The sequence below is a fragment of the Corvus brachyrhynchos genome, unplaced genomic scaffold, assembly GCF_000691975.1.
Source record: "Corvus brachyrhynchos isolate BGI_N302 unplaced genomic scaffold, ASM69197v1 scaffold144, whole genome shotgun sequence".
Lineage (NCBI taxonomy): Eukaryota > Metazoa > Chordata > Aves > Passeriformes > Corvidae > Corvus > Corvus brachyrhynchos.
In genome coordinates, this window is record NW_008237406.1 from 301,085 (window position 1) to 325,605 (window position 24,521).

At 40.1% G+C, this 24,521-nt stretch overlaps 1 protein-coding gene across 5 annotated transcripts in view; it reads left to right on the forward strand.

Annotated features, from left to right (window-relative positions):
• The first annotated feature begins 3,941 nt into the window (after nucleotides 1–3,941).
• The window catches only part of ATG10 (autophagy related 10), a 65,218-nt gene continuing 44,638 nt past the window's right edge, over nucleotides 3,942–24,521 (forward strand). For 4 of the 5 annotated variants that reach the window (XM_017730825.1, XM_017730829.1, XM_017730828.1 and 1 more), the window contains exons 1-3: nucleotides 3,942–5,019; nucleotides 9,206–9,325; nucleotides 12,452–12,502. In XM_017730825.1, coding sequence (XP_017586314.1) covers nucleotides 4,906–5,019; nucleotides 9,206–9,325; nucleotides 12,452–12,502 — 285 coding nt within the window. In that variant the 5' untranslated portion in view covers nucleotides 3,942–4,905. The remainder of the gene's footprint in view (nucleotides 5,020–9,205; nucleotides 9,326–12,451; nucleotides 12,503–24,521) is intronic. The other variant, XM_017730826.1, reaches the window with a different exon arrangement.

A 24,521-nucleotide genomic window follows, 5' to 3' on the forward strand; every position in this document is an offset into this window, starting at 1 on the left:
CGCCCGCCCCCCCCCCCCCCATTTTGGGACGTCTTGTCCAGTAATTTTAGAGCTGCAGCAGATGCATTTCCCTTGATAAAGAGGCACACACTGCAATCTACTGCAGTGCCCTGGCAACAGGACTGGAGATGACCAAGCTGATACCAGGTGCTGCAAGAACAGAATTTGACTCTGATCAGCCTTGTTTTTTCAGCCATGGCGACTCCTTTGCCAACTTCCATGCAAAATCAGGGCCCTATCAGCCACTTTTTATATGAGCCATGTCTCAAACCCAACGATTCTTCCCTAAGAAAATCCAGAGAGACAGTAACAAAGCTAAAATTAGAAATCAGGAGCTGTAGCTTCCAAGGAAATGCACATTACGTGACGTTTTTTCATTACCACATGCATTTACTGTTAGCAAAAATGGCTTAGAGAGAACACTCCACAATGCAAAAATCTTCCCCCAAAACTCAGGGGTGACAACATGGTGTTTCACTCACCAAATTTCAAAAAAACAATGTTTAAAAGAAAGAGTACAGAATGACATAAATAATTAGTTCTGATGGTTAAATAAGGGCTATAGCATCACAGCCTGTAGGTATAATGGCATCACCCAAACTATGCAGCTCATTTTTAAAATTATGTATGCAGTCAAAATACTGACCTATGAATGCATATCTGTTCAAAGTACATAATGCAATTAATAATTCTCCAGAATAACTGCTTATATATACACCTAATGTTGAAAATGGCAAACTTAGATGGAACATTTCACTGATCACAACTGGTGAAAATCATCTTTACATAAGAATTCTGCTATTTATTTGAAAGACTTGGCTGCTAACAGGGATTTTAAGAACAAAGAGAAACGCTGTACCTCAGGAATATTTCAGAAGCAAAAAATAAAAAAAAAAGCTTTGGCTTTCCTGAGCTCTCCACACCCAGCAAATTACAAGGAAATTAGGAAGTGCACAGTTGGGAAAATGTCACATCACAACACACCATTTGCATACGGAAGCTCTCCCCGAGTAGTGTGGTCTCCAGACTGGTGGGGTTTGGTTTTGGCTCTGGTTTACTATAAACACAACAATCCTAAAACTATGTAAAACAGCAGTTTATAGGTAAAACAAGGATTTTACATCTATCGTGTTGTAGTGCATTCTGCACACACTACCTTGGACTGTTTAGCCATGCCAGTCAAGGCCTCACCACTGACACATGTACGGTTTAATAGACTCTTTGATTTTAAAATAATTCTCCCAGTATTTGTGGAGCAGAACAGCTTCAGCGCACCGCCCATATTCTCAGATCTACAGGCAACTACAGAAACAGTGCAGCCGGGTATTGGAAGGAACACTGGAATACACACTGGAACGTCCTGGTAATAGCCTAGGAGGGACAGTACTCAGGTGACCCCACGGCCACGTTAACTCCACACTAGCTCCTCATCAAAAAGTAAAAACATTGTATATTTATACAGCAGGGAAAGGAAGGTGACCAGGACTGCTATGGCCGAGCTCTTGGCAGACTGGAAGAACAGCCTGGGCTGGGTTAAGTCTCACGGAGGGCAGGAGCAGGCTGACGGCAGCGTTAGGAAACACGGAGGGCTCCTGCAGGGGCCGGCTGGGACCCCGCACCCCTCACGGGGCTGGGGTGGGCGAGTGCCTCACGCAGCCCCCAGGCTCCCCCACGCACCCCCTCAGGGCCTCCACACCCTGCAGGCACCCGCGCCCCTCAGCGCTCTCCGCCCCTCAGCCCTCATTCGCCGCTGCCCCTCCAGCCCTGCTGCCCCTCTTCTCTGCCACCCTCCGGTACCACCCCTCCTCGTCCCCCTCAGCCCTTCATCGCCCAGAGCCCCTCATTCCCTTTATCCCCTCATCTCCCTTATCCCCCTCATGCCTTTCATTCCCTGCATCCTCCCATTCCTCTCATTCCTTCACTCCTTCATTCCCTCATCCCTCTCATCCCCCTCATTCCCTCACTCCTCCATTCCCTCACTCCTCATCCCTCCCATGCCCCTGATCCCGTCACTCCTTCATTCCCTCATCCCTCTCATCCCCTCACTCCTCCATTCCCTCATCCCTCTCATCCCCTCACTCCTCCATTCCCTCATCCCTCTCATCCCCTCACTCCTCCATTCCCTCATCCCTCTCATCCCCTCACTCCTCCATTCCCTCATCCCTCATTTCCTCACTCCTCCATTCCCTCACCCGCTCAGTCCTTTATTCTCTCACTCCTCATCCCTCCCATGCCCCTCATTCCCTCACTCCTTCATTCCCTCACTCCTTCATTCCCTCATCCGTCTCATGCCCCTTATTCCCTCACTCCCTTATCCCCTCAGCCCTTTATTCCCTCACTCCTCCATTCCCTCTCCTCATCCCTCTCATTCTCTCACTCCTTCATTCCCTCATCCCTCCCATCCCCCTCAGTCCGTCATTCCTTCACTCCTTTCATTCTCATCCCCTCACGCCTCATTCCCTCAGTTCTTCATTCCCTCATTCCCTCACTCCTCCATTCCCTCTCCTCATCCCTCTCATTCCCTCACTCCTTCATTCCCTCATCCCTCCCATCCCCCTCAGTCCGTCATTCCTTCACTCCTTTCATTCTCATCCCCTCACGCCTCATTCCCTCAGTTCTTCATTCCCTCATTCCCTCACTCCTCCATTCCCTCTCCTCATCCCTCTCATTCCCTCACTCCTTCATTCCCTCATCCCTCCCATCCCCCTCAGTCCGTCATTCCTTCACTCCTTTCATTCTCATCCCCTCACGCCTCATTCCCTCAGTTCTTCATTCCCTCATTCCCTCACTCCTCCATTCCCTCTCCTCATCCCTCTCATTCCCTCACTCCTTCATTCCCTCATCCCTCCCATCCCCCTCAGTCCGTCATTCCTTCACTCCTTTCATTCTCATCCCCTCACGCCTCATTCCCTCAGTTCTTCATTCCCTCATTCCCTCACTCCTCCATTCCCTCTCCTCATCCCTCTCATTCCCTCACTCCTTCATTCCCTCATCCCTCCCATCCCCCTCAGTCCGTCATTCCTTCACTCCTTTCATTCTCATCCCCTCACGCCTCATTCCCTCAGTTCTTCATTCCCTCATTCCCTCACTCCTCCATTCCCTCTCCTCATCCCTCTCATTCCCTCACTCCTTCATTCCCTCATCCCTCCCATCCCCCTCAGTCCGTCATTCCTTCACTCCTTTCATTCTCATCCCCTCACGCCTCATTCCCTCAGTTCTTCATTCCCTCATTCCCTCACTCCTCGCTCCAGGGGACCCTGCCTGGGGCTGGACAGGGGCTTGGGCTGGGTGAGCTCCAGAGGTCCCTTCCAACCCCAGGTGTGCTGGGATTCTTTGCAGCTGCCGATTTCCAGAAGCACGCAGCTCTGCTTCAACCCTGTGTGGGAGCTGTGCACTCCTCACGTTTTCCACTAAAGGTGGTTTGCAGCTCGTCATCAGGGCTGGGGCACTTGGGGAATTGCAGAGGCACCTGCACTGTCTGTTTCCTGCTTTTCCTGTTTCCTGGCATCCCAGAGGCACAGAGCAGCAGAGCCTTGGGTTAACTGCTGTTGGAAGTAAAGTGTTTCAAGTGCTAAAAAATAATTTTTGTCGTGGGTAGACAGGATGGTGATGTGACTCAGGGTCAGATACTGAAAAATAATGAGCATTGCATGAGGTGCTGTGTCACTTGCATTTCTTGTTAAGGACAGGTGTGATCTGGTTGTAATGGTTACAGGTTATTATTGTGATAGCCACTGACAGGACAAGGGGAATGGCTTTAAACTGAAAGAGTAGGTTTAGAGTAGATAATGGGAAGGAATTGTTCCCTTTGAGGGTGGGCAGGCCCTGGCACAGGGTGCCCAGAGGAGCTGTGGCTGCCCCTGGATGTGTCTAAAGCCTGGTTGGATGGGGCTTGGAACAGCCTGGGGTAGTGGAAGGTGTCCCTGCCCATGGGACAAAGATGAGCTTTAAGGTTGCTTCCATCCCAAACCATGCTGTGATTCAGTGATTTGTTTGTGGTGCTGCAGTGCTGCCTGATGTCCACAAACACATTAAACCAGCTCTGTTTATGACACATCCTCATTGAAATGGACGAGGGGACAGGGGTGCAAGTAAAAATAAATAAATTCTCTGAGAAAAATTTTATCTTTAAAACCTTGGGAGAAAACACTTTGAGGGATAGGGAAGGTTTTGAAGCCATATTTTTATGCCACAGAGAGCTGTGCAGCACTATGAAGGAAATACACATTAAAAGTGCAGCTCTGGGCTCCCCAGTATAGGGAAGACACCACCATACTGGAACCAGTCCAGCAAAGAGCCCCAAAGTTGAGGCTTTTTTGCCTCAACTAAGGGTGTTTGATATACGAGGCAAGGCTGAGAGAGGTGGGATGAATCAGCCTGGAGAAGAGGAAGGTCAGTGGGATCTTCTAAATGTCCATAAATACGTGGTGGGAGGGAATAAAGAAATGGAGCCAGACTTTCTTCAGTACTGTGCAGCGACAGCACAAGAGGCAACAAGCACAAACTGATAGGTAAATGTTTCCAGCTAAACAGAGGAAAAAATACTCACTGCTATGGTAATTGAGCTCTGAAACAGGTTCCCTAGAGATGCTGTGGCATCTCCATCCTTGGAGATAATCAAAACCCAAATGGAAACAATCCCCAGCAACCTGCTGCAGTTGACACTGCTGTGACCAGGGGGAATGGACCAGACAACCTCCAAAGGTCTCTTCCTGCCTCAGCTCTTCTGCCATATCCATGGTTCTCTAATGGAATTGAAGAAAAGTCTTTGTTTTTTTTAAAGCAATAGTTTTTTTTTCTCTATGCTTTGTTACTTTACTATTCAGTTGCTATAAATTAGTGAAATTTTTTGGTGTTCTTTTTATCTGTCAGCAGATTCAGTTTACTCTGCAGGTATCCTGCAGCATGGCAGGTGAAGAAGACTTCTTTTTGGAGGAGAAAAGATTCAAGCAGTACTGTGAAGACTTTATTAAACATTCGCAGCAGATAGGAGATGGCTGGGAGTGGAGAACTAGCAAGGTAAAGCAATCAGAGTGTTAACTTTTAGAGACCCTTGATGCTCTTTTTGAGCTGTTGACAACCACCACAAGCTGGAACATCCTTTAACGACACATGAAACAAATTTTTCACACAGCTGGTCTGAGTGAAAGGGTTTAGGCCAGTGCATGTGTTGAATAGGCTTGTGGATCTCTGAATCCTGGCCAAGCTATCAAAACCCTTTTTCAGCTGTGGGCAGGACCAGACCACGAATGTGAAATGTGAATGTGAAATTCAAGCCCTCCTACTCTGGGCAATTGCTCGTGGTTTTATACCCAAGGCTCACTTTAACCCTTTAGGCTGAAATAGCACATAGCCTTTATTCTAGATCCTTGGCTTAGTATTTTCATTACAATGCCTGCCAGTTGCATACAGCAACCAGAAGTATCTGCCACTATTAATGATCAGTTCTCATTATTTGCTGCTTCTCCATAACTTTCAAACCTCTACAATAATAATTACATATTGTTTCTAGGTCATTAATCAAAATTTTAAACAGCACAGGGCTAAGAGTAGTCTCAAAGGACCCCATTAGAATCACTTCTTTCATGATGATTTCCCCATTTTTTAAGTTACATTTGAGATCTGTGAATGAATAAATTTTCATCATATAGGATGAGTCAGATAAGTGTGGGACTATTTTAATTTTTTTTAATCTTCACTTGCAGAATCAACAGAGATCTTAGGGAATTCTGAGCGTGTATTGTTCCAACTTGTATGTTTATCAACCAAACATGTCTTTTGAAATTACACTGACAAATTCTGTTTTCTTTAAGAAAAATGCGTTTACTGTACATATTTTTTCACCTATTGAATTCTGTATGACTTCTGTTAGTTTGCTCAGGATAAGGTCAAACTAATATGGGTATAGGTACACTAATTAGCCAGTATCTGTATTATAGTATATAAATATGTATTAATACAGTATATAAAAATGTATTGTTAGAGTATATGAAGACATTGATACATGCTGGCTTTCTCCAGCATGTAGGTTTTCATGTTCTCTTTTCTGTGTATTCTTTCTATTGTAGAAATTTTTTTCTTTTAGAGTTTAATGGCATTAGTGGTTTCCCATGCTTTCATGAATTTTGTGGAGTAAAGTCATGCTTTTTCCAGTGTATGCCATCGTTTTTATGTATGTAGTTGTACATTTGTATTTGTAACCCTTTCTTCACAGACAATCAGAATTTCAGTAAGAAGGAGAACCTTGGACTTACATTTGTTCTGTTTAGGAGTTTTTAAAGGAGTGCAAATATTAGCCAAGTGTTACAATGCACCCTTTCTTACAGAAAACCATTTGAAACTTTAGATTTCAGTCCAAGGCTATATTTGTGAGGATTTATTCAACAAAGAAAGATGCTCTGAGCCTCTACTGGGAATTTAATACATGGGTCAAAGTCTGAACTTTCTGTGAAATAAGAAGCTTTTCTGAAAATAGCAGAATGAGATAGATTTTTGTTCTCATATAAAAAAATTCTAAGAGGGTTGTTTTCTTTTTTTAATGGGCCAAGTTGGCGACTCTGTGATTTCAGTGTGTGATAAAAACCTGGCCATGGAGACCATCCGTTTATAGTGTGGAGTCTGGGAAGAAGGGTTTTCCTCAACAAGATGTCTCATTGTCTTTTTGCCTTTTTTTTTTAACCAGTATATGTGTTGTGGGTAGTTTGGGGCACTCTTAATTTTGCTGATGTAATGCACTTGGATCCCATTCCTCATTCCTGATGCACGTGAATAGACCCATTGATAGCAGTGAGACCACACAAGTGAACCAGGCTGGTAGAACTGTGTTCCTGTGTTCCCGTGTTTTCTGTGGAGATTAAATTTAGATGATGAAATACTCATTGTTCTCGTGGAGCTGGCTCTTGGTGCACAAGCTCACATGGCCCAGGCAGAACCCTGTATTTATAGCTGTAAGTGAAATGTTCTAAATGATGTTATTTTTATAACGTGTTTTCTTGGTTTGGGTTTTTTTTTCCACCGGAAGAAAGCTGTAAAAAAGCCAGGAGCACCTCTACTGCAGGAGCTGGAGGAGCTGAGCTTGGGTGGTGCCATTAGGGATGGGTAGTTAAATCTTGCTGTGGCAATCGAGATTTTATTAAAGCAAACGAGTCCCTGTTTTCTCTCTGCTTTTTGTTTGTTTCATATTTAGTGAGGTTAATCCAGGTAATCACACCGAAAGCTGCACTAGTTCCCTTTTGCTTATGATACAGCTGCAGTAGGAAGGGATTCCCTTTGCACATGTGTGGGATCAAGGTTCTGGCTAAAGCTTTGATTGATAGGGTTATAGAAGTGTACAGAGTCCAAAACACTGCCAGGTGCAACGGAATGGATGCTCCTCCTTCCTGCCTCCTCTGACACAGAGCTATGAAACACAGAGGCTGCTGGCTCCAGCTCTCCATCCATCCATCCATCCATCCATCCATCCATCCATCCATCCATCCATCCATCCATCCGTGTGTTTTCATGGCGCTCACAGAACGCGAAGGCTGTGAAGATTGACTGCACTCCTTTGGGGGGAAGAACCGGTTCAGGGAGCTGGAGGCTCTGTCCAACACTGCTCTGGCAAAGCTTGCTGTGCTGTGGGGCATTTCACCTCTGTGGGTGGCTGCAGTGCTTCCTCTGCTGCTCTTAGTGGGACAAATACCTGTGCAGGTATCTACTCCTGCTGACACCGTTGGGAAGCTCCACGAGGAGATACTTGAGAGGAGCAAGTAGACACTTCAGAGGGTGTTGAGAGTGAAAGAAATGGATTTTCTGTCACCAATTTAGGCTTGGTTTTTCTTTCACCATTCTCTGCACACTGGATTCCTCCATGCACAGGCTGTACTTCGCTCTGCAGCCAGGACCTGCAGAAAATTTGGTGGGTTCATGCTCTTAATGAGATTTATTGAAAAATAAGACAGGCAGTAGGAGATATTGTGAGCAATATAATTGCCTGTTGTGTTGTTCATGCTTAAAAATCAATGGAAAAAATACATGTAGAGAGCATTATCCTTTTTCTTTATGAGTGAAACATGATCAGAACAAAGTAAACAGGTAGCTCATAGTAGATTTTGGAGTTACATATAATCTACAGTGTCTTTGGAAAGAGAGATCTAGTGTGTCAATATAAAACCTGTGATGGTTTAAAGGTCAAAATAAATGGCATAAACTGTCAGCAAATGACAGATTAACCAAAGACTTAAATCATAGTTAAATTTTCAGTCTTGTCAAGTAATTTAATGCTACGTTAATGAATTTTGTAGCAAGACTGTTTTGAATAGAATCCTTTTTCATCAGATGTTGTGCATATGCTCTCTGTTTGTCTAAAATAAAATGTAATGAAACAGCTAATAAACCCCCAATTTATTTGTTTCCTTTGAGAAATAAATTCTCGACATGCAACTACTGTTCTTTCTGTTCTGTACATGCTTTCTCCCTTTCAGAGTGTACCTGTTACTAAATGTTTTCTCTCCTCTTGCTTCTAATTAAGAGAAATAAAATGTGCAGGTCGACAGGCCAGTAATGGAGGAAAGCTCCTAAACCTTTCTTCTGCCACTCTGGAGTTGTACAAGGGCCCTTTACAGCCGTGGACTCTGTGGCCTGGGAAGCAGAATGATAAAATGGGAACTGGAGAAGGCACAGCTTCATCTGTTTTCTCTTACATTTGACCTCAGAGGTGATCAAGAGAAGGAAACAAGTTGTGACTCTGCATACATAAATTCTGAAGTGGTTTTGCTTTGTTTTGTTTTCAGAACTTTGTAAAGTTAGAGGGGGAAACACAGCAAAACCAAACCATCCTTGCAAGAGCTGGGAAGTTAATCCTGGCATGAATGCATTGAAATAGGTTAAAATCATTAATAACTCCTTGTCTCTTCATCACCTTGGTGCACTGCCTTCCTGTTCTTTGGCACTTATCCTGATCCCCAGGGAGCAGTTGTCTTATTCCATTAATAGCTGTATTAAACTTTATTTTTGCTGCTCAGGTCTTTGACTTCCTTCAACACCAAGAACTGGTGTAAACTATCTGTGAGAAGGTGCTGAGGAGCACTGCAGTCATCGGTACCTATAAAAAGACTTGGAGCCTGTGCCTAAATACCATGCTCTGTTTATTTTCTAGAACAGTGAAGGCATTTACCATTTTGGTTACAGAAAATTTCTTTTTTTCTTTCTCTTTTTCTGAACACAGGACCTTGGTGATGGTTATCTTAGTAAGACACACTTCCAAGTAAGAAATAGACACATCCCACCAGACCTTGAGGAGAAAAACAATGATAACACTGAACCAACATTATTTGCACATGTTGAAGTAAGTACAGATTTTTAAACTTTAGTGTTTATAAAATAAACAATCAAATCAAAAAGCACTATGCTAGTTAGTCCTTCCAGCAAGACTTCAGATCTGAAGTTATCAGTGGCTTTTAATTAGTTACCCTACAGTTATAGGAAAACTAATTCATACACCTCATTGAGGTGTACATCTGTATTGGTGATGAAAATTGGGAAGAAATGGAAAAGATTCCAGCATCCTCTATGTAGGTGTTATCCTCATAGGACAATATTTCTTAGCATGTTGATTCACTAATGTTAAGGAAATTTTTTTTGTGTGTGTGTTTGGAAAAAGATTAAACATCAAGATTTATTTATCTTAGAGTTAAATGTTCGTTAAAAGAATTAAGGAAAGTTTGAGGTTAATATTCATTTGAAGTGATATTTATTGCATAAGACTTTTATACTCAGTGGCTACTTTTCTACTGTGGAGCTGACTTAAGAGACTGAGCAATTCTTTGAAACTGGTGGCGGGCAATGAAATGGCCTTGGTGTTCCTGAAGGAGAATAAACATCTTTCTTCCAGAAAATTAAAACTGTTCATTAAACTCTGGTTGGACTGATCTGAATAATTATTTGCTTGTTTGAGTCTGCATTAGACCTCCAGATTATTGACTAATCAGGATATAAATGACAGGGATTCCCTCCCTTGTTATGTTGTTACCATAAATAAGAAAATAAATCTTGGATTATAATAGACTGAAAGCAATGTATTCTGTGTGTTATTAGCTATTGAATAGGTGGATGTGGTATACTTTGCAGTTACCTTTTTCTGCAATTCCTTTCCTTTTTTCATCAGCACTCTTGATTGCTTTTTTTCCCCCCACAGTGACTGGTACATTTAAGACTTTTCTGGTCTGAAATGAGTATTCTTTTGGCCTGGTTTCTGAAGGAAATGGCACTTAAAACAATTGTGCTATTAGTCTGTGATACAGTCATTTCTACTGATTTTTGAGCTCACTCACAGGTTTCAACTGCATTTTAAAGAAGGATAGATATCTAAGTCATTTAACGAATGGCTGAATTATTTTTCAAGTTTTCCCTTATATTGAATTCTGGTATTGTAAAAAGAAGGCTGATATCAGTGCTTCAGGGGTTGTTATTTAATTGTCACTAACAACAGTGTTTGTATACTTCAGTCCTGACTTGTAACAGCAGATTACTGTTTATATTGAAAATTGCTTTTGATGACTGTGACCTTTTTTTTTTTTAAATAATGAATCAAGTCTTCATTACAGAGTGCATTTTAAAAGAACATCTGTAAAAAGCTATTGAGTCCTTCTTCTGGAAAGAGGGTGTCAGTTATAGAAAATGTCATAGAACAGACTTCAGAGTCTCTAACATACTGAAATGGAGTCTTAAATACACCACAATATTATAATAAATAATACCCTGAAATAAGATTCCAGGCCAAGCTTTGTGATTTATCAGGATACTGAAGTGATTAGTCCTTGAGATAGTTTGAAAGATTTCTTTGTTTTGAACCACAGTAATGTGCAGGTTGGAAGGAGCCTCTTTGAGAAGGAGCCTTTGTACCTGTCGTGTAAAAGAATTATTTTTTTCTCCCAAATATTCAGTGCCTAATAGAGATGGTGTCAAATTTACATTCTTCATTGAACTGAAGGGTAACCAGACTGTTAAAGTTATTTAATCTATCAAGTAGGAAAATGAAATTTGCTATGGATATGTAAAGTAAAGCTGTGTGTTTAGCACTAAGAAAGATGAAAATGGTGACTGTAGAGGGGTTACATTTTCTTCAGCACAGTAGTTCCTGTGTAAGATGCATGTTCTTTTTCACAGATAGTGAATGCTAGAGACCAATACCACTCTAATAACAATCTGTTATTTAAATAGGTGTTGCGTTTCGGTTTATTTTTTTAGTTTTAATACATGTTGTACCCATAAATCATATGGTATTATGGAATTACTGCAATGTGTTTGAGTAAGTTACTGAAATACATTCTGATGAAAAGCAAAAGTTGTGGTCTTGGTAGTTTCTTATGGCTATATGCATTCAATATTTATCTTTTTCTTTTTTTTTAAATGTAATACATTTTATTTTTATGTATTTGGAGTTTAAAGAAGCTCTAAATAAGAAATTAAACTCATTTTGGAAAAAAATGGCCATTGACTGATAGTTGCATATTTCACAATTTTCAGTTCCAGAATTACTGTTATGATCTCGATTTTTCTATATTTTGTCTCTGTTATTTGTATCTTATTGGAATATTTCCCTGACCTCCCCCAAGGTGTGGTAGATACGATACATGTGCCTGTAATAATATAATTAACTACGAACAATAAGAAAGGAAAAATACGGAAATTAAGATCTAAGTAATCAATGTTCATAGTTAGGAACAGCCATTGTTGACAAAAATAAAAAAACTCTGTAGTGTGGAATATGCCAGGGCATAAGAGGCCAGAGGATTTTCCTCTCCTCATCCTGGAAATCCAGTTCAAAGGTTAGAAATAGAACATTAGTTTTGGCAGGCAAGGTGAAAATTCAGAGGAAGATCAGAGATTTTTGAAGTTGGGTGAAGTTACGGGAAAGTTATCCATAGTGAGGATTTAACTCCTGTGTAAGTGACTGAACCCAAGACACATCGAGAGGGGGTGATGTAGAATAAACCATAAATATGTCCTGTTGTAGTGGGGTACAGTTGGGATGATGAAACTGCAGAGAGGCAAAAATAATATTGTTCTACTCATTTTCAGTCTCTGAAGAGACACTAAAATCTAATGATACAATTAAGAAAATACACAAATAACCTGAAGTAGCTTTATTCAAATATGAAATCGATTATCAGTTATGATAGTATCAAAAATGTGCTAGTCTTATGGGATGTACTGGAAACCTAACCAGTTTACTTGGAGTTTGTTTCACCTCATTGATCAGTATGGACAGTTAATGTTGCCAGCTTCCCCTCTCATTGACTGGTATCTAAGTATCAGGAGCCTTCCTGGTGAAGGAGTGATGAATAACTTCATAATCTGGTCTTTTCCACAGAGCAGTCTGTATTGTGTGCTGGTTCCATTTATACAAGTTGTGTTTTCATCTGAAAACCAAGAATAAAATTCTATGTGGGTTTCTTTCTGCTTATTTTAGATATCTGCAATAGAGAGCTTGTCACTTAGATCTTTGTTTCAGCCTGAGGAGGTAAGAAAGCATTTTTGGGTATAAATCAGTTGACCTATTTTAGGTGTCTCCTCTAAGAGAAGATGAGTCTAAAAGTGTGTGTTTTTCCTCAGGGGTGATCAAGGGAAGCTACACGGTTAACCAGGCTGTAGGTGCCTGCTTATTGTCCTGTGAGCCCCATACAACAAAACGTGGCTCTGGGCCCCTGGGAGCTGTGGGAATTTGTGCTGGTGACTTCACTGAGGCTGAGATTTCACTTTGGTGGTGAAGCTCATACTTGGTTGAGGATTATGTTTTGTAAAGTAGCAACTTACAGACGGTTTAAGCAAGTCTGTCTTTTTATACTTGGCATTGTCTCAGTTGTCAAGCTGTTTATCTTAACGAGGTGCCTGGGGGATCCTGTCTTAGGCAGACCCTATTTGTCCATTTGCCATCCTTCTAGAAAAGGATTCACACTGTTCCTCTGGTACACCATCCTCTGGTTTTTGTGGTTTTAGTTTAATCAAGATGTTCATTTCAACATCCTGATTGGTAAACAGAAACTACTAATGACATGTGACTGATGATAAATTTTAGGCCAAGTTGGTTGAGGATGCCCTTCTGACCAGTGAGATCAGATTCAGTCCCTTGGATATGAGCTGAAGAGCCATAAACCTTTTAGAGTCTCTTCCAATAGAATAAAAATAGCCTGAGATGCAAAGGAAGGGACAGATAGAAACACAAGGGCGCCATTTGAAAATTTTTAAGTTGCCATTTTGTTCTGGTTAAATTTTTATTGAATCAGTTGTTGTCTTTCTGAGCTGCTCTGACTTCATGCCAGCTGAGTGTCATCTGTACTTTTCCACAGACAGCATAAATCTTGTGTAACCACCATAAAGCGTTCTGGCTAATTCAACAACAATCTTCAGTATGTATTCTCTCTTGATCCAAATCAAATCTGTCCTCTCAGGACATCTGTCAGGGTCTTTATCAGTGAACATGGGACTGTGTCTTCTTTTCTGGCAAGGACAGAACAGTTACATACATTACTGCATGAATTGTTGATAAGGTAAAAAATACTGTGCAAGATTCAAAGTGAAGGTAGTTCTCCTGCCTCAAAGAGCTTACACTCTAAAAGAGTAAAATGGGAAAATCTGGATTCACTTTATGCATTCTTTTTGTTTTTGTTATTCAAATAGCCCAAGGGAAGCAATAACTTGGAGTAATAATTCTCAGTGTGTGGTTTGTCTCAGCTCCTCTGGGTATTGCAGAAGAAGTGAGTCAGCATGGAACCATTCCTGGAGCTGGAGCCATTGCCACTTTGTACGGGAGTGGGCAGGTTGGGAATGCTGAGAGTCTGTTCATACCTGATATTGCCTTTGGAAAATGAGCCCTGAACCCCAGCAAACACGCTGGCGAAGTTATGCGTTTGCTGTATCGTGGGCTCCACCTTTGCTGGCAGTTGTTCATGAGTGTTAGTGAAGATCTGCCTGATGGGGGATGTGGGAACGAGTCTGACATCTTTCTTAAACGTCCTAATTCCATAATTTGCTGTTCAGCTGTGCTTCTAAGTTTGTAGCAAATAGAAAATTACAATTTTTAGCAATTATTAATCATTTTTTCTCTAAACGCATCCAGTATTTTTACAGTTGGGAACAAGTATTTTTTCTTTTTTCTGTGCAAAAATAAATAAGATGAATACAGTGTAAACATTTGCATAACCACAGTATTTGTTGGATGGTTAAGTGAAAACCCAGCAAACAGTGCTTAAGGAGAGAAATGTAAATACATTTAATAGAATCCAGCACTCACTGCAGGAAACAATGGAAGTACCTTAGCAAAGAGGGAGAAAATCAAGTATTACATACCTAAAACATCAGATTGTAGGGAATGTTTTGAGCTCATGAGCAGTGGAGTTGCTCATATACCAGCACCATTTTCAAATGTCATGTCACAGAAATGAAACCCCAATGGAGACCTGTAAAAAATAAATCAAGAAACCACTTATGCCAAAGAGTTCTAAAGTGTGTTGCAAAACACAGTGAAGATCCTTGTGATTTTGCTTAAAAATGTATTAATCTGAAAGTGGAATTAGCCTTTATTAAACCGCAGGAAAATATGCCAGTGTGGATTTTATTAACTGTTGTTAATAAAAGGAAATGCTTGGCAAAATAACGGCATTGTTTAGAAATACCAAGGCTGGAAGAAACTTTGGTGCAGACATTACACCCCTTCCTCGAGCTGGAGAGCCCTCAGAAAAAGAAGAATGGTGACAGAAGCTACCTGAGTCCCAATCCTGATTTTGGGCTCCTTCTTTGATGGGATGCCTGGGTCTTCAGGGAAGAGGCTCAAATGCTTCTGCTCCTGTAAAGTTCTGGAGGCACAGGAAGTTTTTGTCTCCCACACACAGACCTTTGTGCATCGTTTTCTGCGTGTCGCGTTGGAATCCTGGCAAATCTTGTTAGCAGTAGTTACATTTAGTTTCCAACAGCTTTGATGACATGCTGTTGGCTTGACTGTCGTTGTGGGTGGTGGGACCCTGATCTGAGTTCTCTATCTTGCACATTCTTTGATGGCTGTTCTGTTTTACCCACTAATAACTTTCCACAAATCTTAGGAAATACATCAAAAGCACGTATATAAACTAATTATGACGCTTTTGGGAGAGCTGAAGGACCACTTTTTGCGACCTCCAAAAGTGATTCATTTTCTGTTTAGATGTTAGCATGGGGTGATTTCTACTTTTTATCTGCCATCTTGGTATTCAGAGCTGTCACTTAATATTAGCAAATAAATGCTACATCAGACACAGGAAAAGATGCTCTAATTCAGGTTTGGTAAGTGAATGTGACAGTTTAGTTGGAGTTACCGTGGTTGAAGGCATGATGTCATTCCAGCAGAATGTCTTTCTTCTGCAGTAAATAAACATTCATTTCCTGTGGAGCACGCACTGAGGCTGTGGGAAGTGAAGGTGATTTTTCCAGAATCTGGACTTTGAGAGAACAGTAATACCAGTGACAAAACTATTTATAAGCTCATCCTTTTATCCTGGTGATCCTGTGTTTTAGATATTAAGAAGGGGTATTGTTGTTTTGTTTCCATTTAGTGCATTTTCTCATGACATCCAGAAAGGTGTTTTGAAATATGTGTGTGGTGGTTTTTTAGAGCATCTAGACAAGATCAAAATCAGAGTAAAGTATTTACACTTTTTAAATTCTTCAAGTTAAAATTTAATGAAATAATTCTAGTTTGATTTAATGTCATAAATGTACGTTCTGGTGGGGTTTCGTTGTGCAGTAAGTCATTATTATGAGATTGTAAGAAATAATTTTTAAAAATTGTGCCAGAGTGGACTTGAACTGTGGTTGTCTTCCTGCAGAAGATGAACTGTGTGTAATTGCATATACAGCAGCAGTATCAGAGATGTGTAGGCCACACAGTCACTCACCTACGTGGGTTGTGTGCTTCCCCTCTCAACTTGATGGGTTAATACGATTTTTTACAAGTCTTGGCGACTCTTCCATCAAATGTTTGGATGCTTGGCATGTCTTGATAGCTGGGCAAAACATCAGGAGATCTCAGCTTCTGCAGTTTTATCAATGGAAAGGCTTGTGAGAAATTAAAGTCTGTTTTTCTGTTTCCAATTTAAAAAATATTGCTGCTGTGGTCTTAATAGGAGAGACGGTTTTGAAAAAAGACATTTTTCCTTTGTTGTATTGTTCAACCACTCTCTCTCCCTCTTCTTTTCTCCTCCAAAAAATGTTCAGAATGAGCTGCCATGAATGGAGGAGGTACTGAACTGATGGCTGTGTCAACAGTGCTTATGTTGGCACATTTGGCCACACCTTGGCTTCCTTTTATGTTATTTAATATATTGAAACTAGTGCATGTTGTAACACAATACCACTGTGACATTTCCTACACATGCTGTATGCCTGGGGATGATGGGAATGAAGAATTTGAGGGGGTCTAAATTCCCCAAATTCTATGCATTTTAATATCAAGACATACTTTAGGATGCAGTAGAACACAGCTCATACTGGTCATAGTTGTTCAGAGTTGTTTAAGCACCGAGGTACACACATTGCAAAAGGATTTTTCTCCAAAAAAAGCACATGCATTGAAATGTGATGTTAAATATCATAGAAAGATCAATGTTAACGTTGTGGCATTCCGGAAAGCAAATCTCCAGTGTGTTTGTAACAACCTGACTGTGCCAGGTGTAGATAAATTTTATAGATAAATATGCATTTTCAAATACTTAATGACATTAACTCGCAGACGAAAGACACTACACTGTCAATACTGTTTTACCACAACAGAAACAAAATCACAATCTGGTCAATTGTTAGCATTTTATTTTTAATGGTGAACCTCAAAACACTTCACGTTTCCAGCCTTGTGTATATGCCTGCCTTTGTTTCTCTTAAATTAAATTGTACTGGTTCAATGTTACGCTCTAATTTTCTGGGGATGATGATGCTCATCTGTATTGGAACAATGCTTTTATTTTGGCCAAGTGCCTGTGTTTTTAGCAGTGTCACATGACTATTTTTCAGTGTGTTTGGATTGCTCGCCTGCAGCGCACAGGTCGTGTTGGCTCGGAGTGAATATTGCAGATTTAGGGCCTCAGAGCGGCTTCCTGAGAACCAGGCAAAATGGCCAAACTTCCATATGTTGCTGCTTTGTGGAAAATTCATGGTTATTGTCCTTTTAGCTGTGAGGTCCAACTGTGAGTTTTGTTTCCTTCCCAACACCATCTCATTCTCATTGTCTCTGACCTCTCAAGATACAGGAAAAAATCCTTTTCTCCCCTTTGTTACAAAGAATGGTTGTGACTTTCTGCTCTGGAAAAAGATGCAGTCTCATACTTTTTTTCCCCCCTGCATGATAAGGTTTTCCTTGCCATAAACCTTTCTGTTACCCTTATTAATTAAGAAGCTTACACTGCTGGGTTTGTGTTCATATTGTAAATAAAGCGATTTAGCTTTTTTGTTGTGATCAGAATGTGACGTTTCTTAAGAAAATTATAGACTTATATTGTGTTATCAGTGTGTGATTTTGAGGTCAGGTCCTTTCTAGATATAACTAAAGAGCATCGAAGTTCACTGAGACTTAGGAACTTGTGGTGCTGGGAAATATGTTCTAGAGTTAGAAATTATTTTTCATGAATCATAAAAATAACTTACCTTTCCCCACATAGACCAACACACAGAGAGGAGACACCGCTTTTTTACTTTGTAGGAGTCAAGACTTAATATGTATAGTTTAAAAACTTGTCTATATATAAAGTATGTATATAACATAAGACTTTTCTCATACTGCAGTGGTACTCAACATGATGCTGCCAATGCAGAGTGTTAAAATTTGGTACTAATGAGATTATGAATGCCCCAATTTCAAAATTGCTATTCTGGTTTACAGCAGAAATTAATTTGGTTCTGTCAATTTATATGAGACAGGTGTTTTCCTGAATGAGCAAGACAATAGATCATTAATACAGAGCAGGTTTTTTTCACTTGAATTCAGCTTGTTAATGTTGTGTAATCTTTCTGCCCTGGTTTGCCAGGGACTAGTTCAGGCAGCACTTGGACGTGCTCACTGACTTATTTAAATGAGACTCGCTTCTACTGAGTGCAAGATACTGAGAGCACATCCTGAGCACAGGGGACATTAATGCTTGGGAGTGGAAAATACACTGTGGGCATAAACGGGTGTCTGTAATGGGGAGTATTTAGCTTAATGGGTGGCTTTCTCATGATGATCTGTGGTGGTAGCAATGAAAATGAGTTATTTGAGTTGACTCAAACATCTCTTACCACCATTTTGCTCTGAATTCTGAGGAAGGTATAATGCCATGCACTAAATAAGATTTAAGTTTGCTGTTTGAAGAGGAAAACAATAAAGTGTAAGAACTCGTTGTGATCATGAGATAAGACGTTTTTCTCGGATAAGTGATGAACAAAGTTGTGGAAAGGCAGATGTGTCTAGTATGGGAGAGAGAAATCTGAGAGACAAAAGACTTGTGCTGTAGGTCATACTTTATAACATAAGCTTTGTGTCCATCTAGTGATTTTTGTAATATGATCATTAGTGTTTCCATCTGTATTTTGTGTTTTTCCCTATTTGATAGCTTGCCAATAAAATTTCTTTCCCAGACAGCTGAACCTAGCTTGCAGACTGACAGGGCACAAAAAACCCCCCCCACCTTCAAAGGAAAGCACATTAAAAAGCTTAGAAATCACCAGAAAGCGTTAACGGCTCTGTTGGCTGTTACACAATGGGATGCAGGAATTGCAATAATGTTCTCTTCCATCTGGTGCCTGCAAACTTGCTGTTTTCGGAGGCATTCACTGCTGTAGCAAACTGTTCACTTATTCATTCTTGTGTAGTTGCCCGTGATTCTTTGGAAAAGACTTAGGTTGAAAGCGGCTCAGTTCTTTGTTGCAGAAGTGCTCAGTGTCAAACATATTACAAGAAGATGTCAGTCCAAATGCAAATATCATCAGCTCTCAAAGCCTCTCCGCATGTTGTGTATATTTGGAATGTGCTGTGAAGGTGTAGTCCCAGGAGCGAGGGTCTTGACTGACAATACTTAAAGGAAAATCATGCGATATCTGTGCCAAAACGTCTATCTCAGGCTGAAATTTCAATTTCCGCTTTAAATTTCCTGGCTTGTGTTAGCTAACATTACAGCCTTGGTTTTCCTTCTTTTCTTAGGATCTGTGTGGTTATTTTCTTTGTTGCATCTGGACTGGTTAATTTCAGGATGGTGAGATAGCAACTGACTGGAAGGTGTTAGTCTGAGAGGGAGGAATGGTTTAAGGAACTAAAACAAGTGAAGACACAGTTCTTATTGCCAGACCATGAGATAAAGGAGTTCATACATAATTTTTGAGCACAAACCGTGAAAAAATGTCCAACTCTTGGTCCTCCCTGAACATCTGAAGTAACTATGTTCATACAGCAACAGTCTTTGGTGATGTTTGTAGTGAGATAGGCTAGCCATCACCTATCATACATTATCCTACCCCAGAATTTAAATTTGTCTCTTCAGTCCTGTGGTATTGAGCAAGTAAATGGGCTTATTAATAGTTTTCCTGAAAGTATTACAGGAATTCTCAGCATTCTGCCCATTTTAGTTGAATGTTACGTAATGATGTACATTTATGGAAATCTTGTGTTGCTTTCAAAAATCGTGAGCAGAATTGGGGTGCGTTGAGATGACCTTGGAAACCTTCATTTCAGCATGTGTACATTTCCAGGTGCTGTACCGTGTGTCTTTGTCCTTTCTAGCTTTTTTCCTGGAAGGCTTTGGTGCTGCCTGCGCTGATGTGACCGTGGTAGTTGTGTGTGGGATCTGACACTGCTATAATTCCATGTGCTGTGGGTGCAGTGGCTCAAATACCAGCCACCAGATCTGCTCTTGAGGGCCTCAGGGCTTTCAGGATGAAAGCTTAGCTCTCAAAGGCAGGTATGTGGGAGCCAGTGGTTATGCCTCTTTTTGACTCAATTCCTTTGCAAATGCTCTGGAGATCACTGTAGAGTCAGTCTGTTGGTCACCACAGTGTGCTTTTGAGGTCGTTTGCCAGTTCTTTTGTGCTTTTGAGTATCTCTAAATAAAGATCTTATCTGCTTGAGTTCAGCCAGCAGCTGTGCAGATGTGGGCTGGATAGATGGTCATGGCAACCTTCAAAACCAGTTATTTCTTCCCCAGCTAAGTTGGAATTTCAGCTCTGATTAAATGAATCTGAATTAAGTGTCTAGCTTAAACAAACTGAATTCTATCTTTCAGCTTTTTTAGTGCTTCAGTTAGTGCTTGTGAAACGTTTGTTTTCCTTCCTGTATGCTCAGTGAAATCCATACTTCTGGGATGTTAGTAGGTAATACTGATCTTTTTGGAAGGGAGGTGTGTCAGAAGAATTAAGTGTTGTTATTTGGGCCATGCAATTTCCAGCAGTTCTGGAGCCTGAGGCGGGTGTCTGAACTGACCTGGTCCTTGGCAGCAGTGGGTCCTTTGCCTCTCTTCAGCAGAAGCTTCTGAGCACAAGACGCTTGGGAAAAATCAGGCCACATAGGCACTTAAAACAGAACAATGCCAATCCGAGTGAGAATCTCCGATTTTGAAGGTGTTGTCCAAGATTTTGAGGCTAAGGCAAAGTTAAGTGTCTTGAGTAGTTGCACAGGTTTGCAAGAAAGAACACAAGAGCTAGGAAAAGCTTTCTAAATGAAATCCTGAAACCAAGTAGGATGCATGGAATATATTGAAACATCTCCTTTGTCATTCTTGTCTTTCAGCAGAGTCACAGCATGTGTTCTAATGCATGTTTAATGTATGTTTAATTAGTCCAGTGTTTAAGATGCAGAAGTGCAGTCAAAATTTTGATCCCATGGTCTGGTATTGGCTAGAAATACTTAGTTCTCAAAAAAAAAGTATTACTACTGCTGTTACTGCTATCCATTTAAATACAAATGGCAGACACTCTAATGAATTTCTAACTTTTAAAATACTTCTAATTGCTGCCTTTTGTTAGATGCTTAATTTCAAATTCCCCAGGTCTTGTTCTATATTTTAGAAGGATAGAAACACCGTTGCTTTTTAACATCAGATGTAGTTTTTGTGTAAACCATAATTGCACAAATTTGAATTCTAAGAGAAATGTTAAACACTGGAAGGATGAGTCTGCAAAAGGTCTGCTGTGCTAAGGTTAGCAAGGTATAATACTTTTCTTTGGATTGTGCTAGAAAACCTGTTTTGATCTGTTTTTCTGTGATGTGTGCTTCAGTCTCTGCCCTTGCCCCTTCTCAGAAATTCATCTTTCAGTGGAGTGATGATAACCACATTTGAGCAAAGTTTTTTAAAGATAATTAAACTCCTGCAAGTTTTATGGAGGTAAGTGGCTGAGTGGAGGACAGGGCATGAAAGTTCTCTGTCTGAGGTAACTTACTGTGTGCCAGAGAATCCACACGACAAAGGCCTTTGTAAACGTCCCTGCTGCAGCAAGAGCCCTCTCCTTCCTTGGGCCTAACACTTGATGCAGATCTGAAGGAAAGAAAAATCAGCCAGACTAAACATTTCTAAGTAATTCCAGGTAATTCTGGGCTTACAGTATTTAGCAAGCAACTTGATAAGCAGCTTCAAAATATTTTGTCATCTGAATTAGAGGCAATACAAAAAAATAAATATGAATTGATTGAAGAGCTATGCTTGCATAAAAAAAAAAGACTGCTTTTTTGCTATTGATTTCCCTCCCCTCTTTCCACAAGTGGCTGTGCTTTGGGAAGATAGAGAGAGCATTTGATTAAATGTGAGTAAAGGCACCCTTGTATTCCTGGCACAATATGCAAAGTACATGGATATTAAAACCTTGCATTCTTTGGTGAAGCCCAGCTTACCTGTAGCTGATCAACATCTGTCCCTGTGAATGGCGGATTTAAATGCCTGTGAACAGTAAGGATACCTTGGCAAGGTATTTTTTTTTCCACTGTTAACCAGATTTGTGGTATTAAACTTTATTTCCTTCTCCAGCCTTTTTACCTCATCTACCAACTCTACTGATTTTCTTTGTCTCTCCATGGAAAGAGCTGCCACAGTAGGATCTCATTACAGAATTTTATTTCAAACCCATCTCTAGAAATACCTCTAAAAATAACTAGACTTTAATGTTCTTTTTTTAAAAAAAGTCTTTCTGAAGGCTGAGATAATACTGTGACAGAAATCTTGGTAAAAAAGAAGAAAGAGAAAAATAACATGAGTGGAGTGGTTAGTGATGTTTGTCAGTTAATGTGCTTCATTACCTTCAAATGAAATCCCTGTTTGGGTATACTTAGTTTTCTGGAAGGTCTTCTCACACTATTTCAATTAGCTGGTACTTTCAGATTTTGTCCATTGGTATTTTAAACTGTTTCTGAGAATTCACTTTGTTTTTCCAAGGCAGCCCTGGATCACAGATCTCATAACCATGTGTGAACACCTGTAGCAGGTGTTTGGTTGTCTGGTTTTTCAGCCAGGTCTGGGAATCTTGCTGTGATAAGCTGTTCCCTTACATGTGTGAAGTCCTTCATAAAGGACAGCCCTCCTCAAAGATGTAAATAATACGTAATTAAAAAGCATAATCAGTTTTCTTTAGTGATTAAAGAACATTTAATGGCCATGCATGAATAATACAACAAAGTCCTTAAGCAAATCAAATTAGAATCATGTGCCTTAAAGTTTTTAAAATAATAATTATTAAGAACTGAACACTTACACTTTGAGCTGAACTTATTAATAATTTGTAGTCATTCAGGGAGGGAGTGAATGGATGAATAGAAAGAAGCGTGAAGAGTAGGAGGGAAGTGAGCTGATGCAATACTTTGGTAAGGAAGGGGATGAGCCCATTCTAGTACTTTACAGACTTTTTTTTAGCAACTTCTTAATGCCAGAAGTCAGATTGCAAACAGTTTAATTTTCAGCATCAGGAGAGCAGAAGGGTGGGTTTTCCCTGCTTTTTTTGTTTTTTTTCTTTTCCCCTGTCCATTTTTTGAACTGTCTTTTACTTAAGTTTTCCCCTACCACTATCAAAAAACCAGATATTAAAAAATTTATTTTTTCTGACTGTAGAGTAGGTAACAGCTATATTCAGCTGGTCCTGAAGCAAAATATTTCTTCTTAAATAGTATGAAAAATACAGAAAGCTTCTTCAACATTTCTTTCAAAAAATAGGTTAGGGAAAATAGCTGTTGCAGGACCAGAAGTCAGTTTGAGAGGATTTGCAACTTTTTAGTTTAAAAAGAACAGCTGAAACAAGTTGTGAGTGTGTCACTAATCGGATTTGAGGTCAGACTTGTACAGTTATTTTTCCCCACTAGTCTTGTGCAAGTGGCTTTTTGATAACTATGGCATTACTAAATTTAATTACTATTCTGGTTATTATTTCTAAAAATGGTAAGCGTCTTTGGCATTTAACAGCTGATGGATTTTTCTCAGCAGTTGTGTTTCTTTATGAGCAAAGCCTGAAACTCTTTCAGACTTGGTTTTAGCATGTAGTAAGAACTACAGAACAGCTGGCTTGAGGAAACAGGCTTGAGAGGATATATCATTAATTGATTCTGTTTAAAATAAATAGATGGACAATTTGAGTGTTTATGTTTCTTAATTTCCAAAGGGCAAATTTTAATTTCTGGAAAAGGTTTAATGGTTTTGACTGAAGCACACTTCACCTTTCTTCAATCAGATGTGTAGGATAGTCTGAGAAGCAGCCATTCTACCAAGATCATTAGGAAAAAAAGCAACATTTAGAAATGGCACAAAAGTATAGCTTAGGCTTTTTAGATTCAAGAATTTCCAGAAAGAGAACCTGCTTTATATATGGAAAATAGGTCTGAAAAGATGCTGAGACAAATACCAGAAGGTTATTGAACCCTGCATATAGCAATATTAAAGGAAGAGAAAAAAGCCCAGGGAAAAGATTGCAGACAAAATTATATTTGACTCTGTTCACCAGGTAAACAGAAATAAATTCCTATTTCCAGTAAAGATTCAGACAAGGTAGGATGTCTGGTGAGGATGGTCTGATGAGTAACTACTGTAGATAGTAGATACTTCAATCAAGGGGGAAACAATTTTTGAGAGGAGATCATGAAGAAGAAAGTAGGAAATAACTTCTACCCTAGAATTTCTGTCAGGTGTCAGAAATCTGTTGGGTTTTGGATTTGTTTTTTTCTATTTCAAAAGGCAAAAAGCTATACATTTATTAGTCTAGCATCAGTGGTATTCAAAGTTTTTGAAGGAATTATTAAGACTTAAGGTTGAATATGGAAATAGGATGGAATGCAAGGTGGTGTTACAGAAGGTAGTGGATGTATTGAACCATTACCTATCATTTGGCAAAATAACTGAGTTACAGGATAAAGAAAATTTAGTGCTCCTAATCCATGTAGCGTTTAGCAAAACTTTATATCAATGGCCCACAGGAAAGCAAAGCTGTGTGATAATACCACAAAAATTCACCCTCAGACAAATCTCGTGTTTCAAGTTGCAATTGCAGGACAGGGAGTAGGAGAGAGTTAATGAAATTTG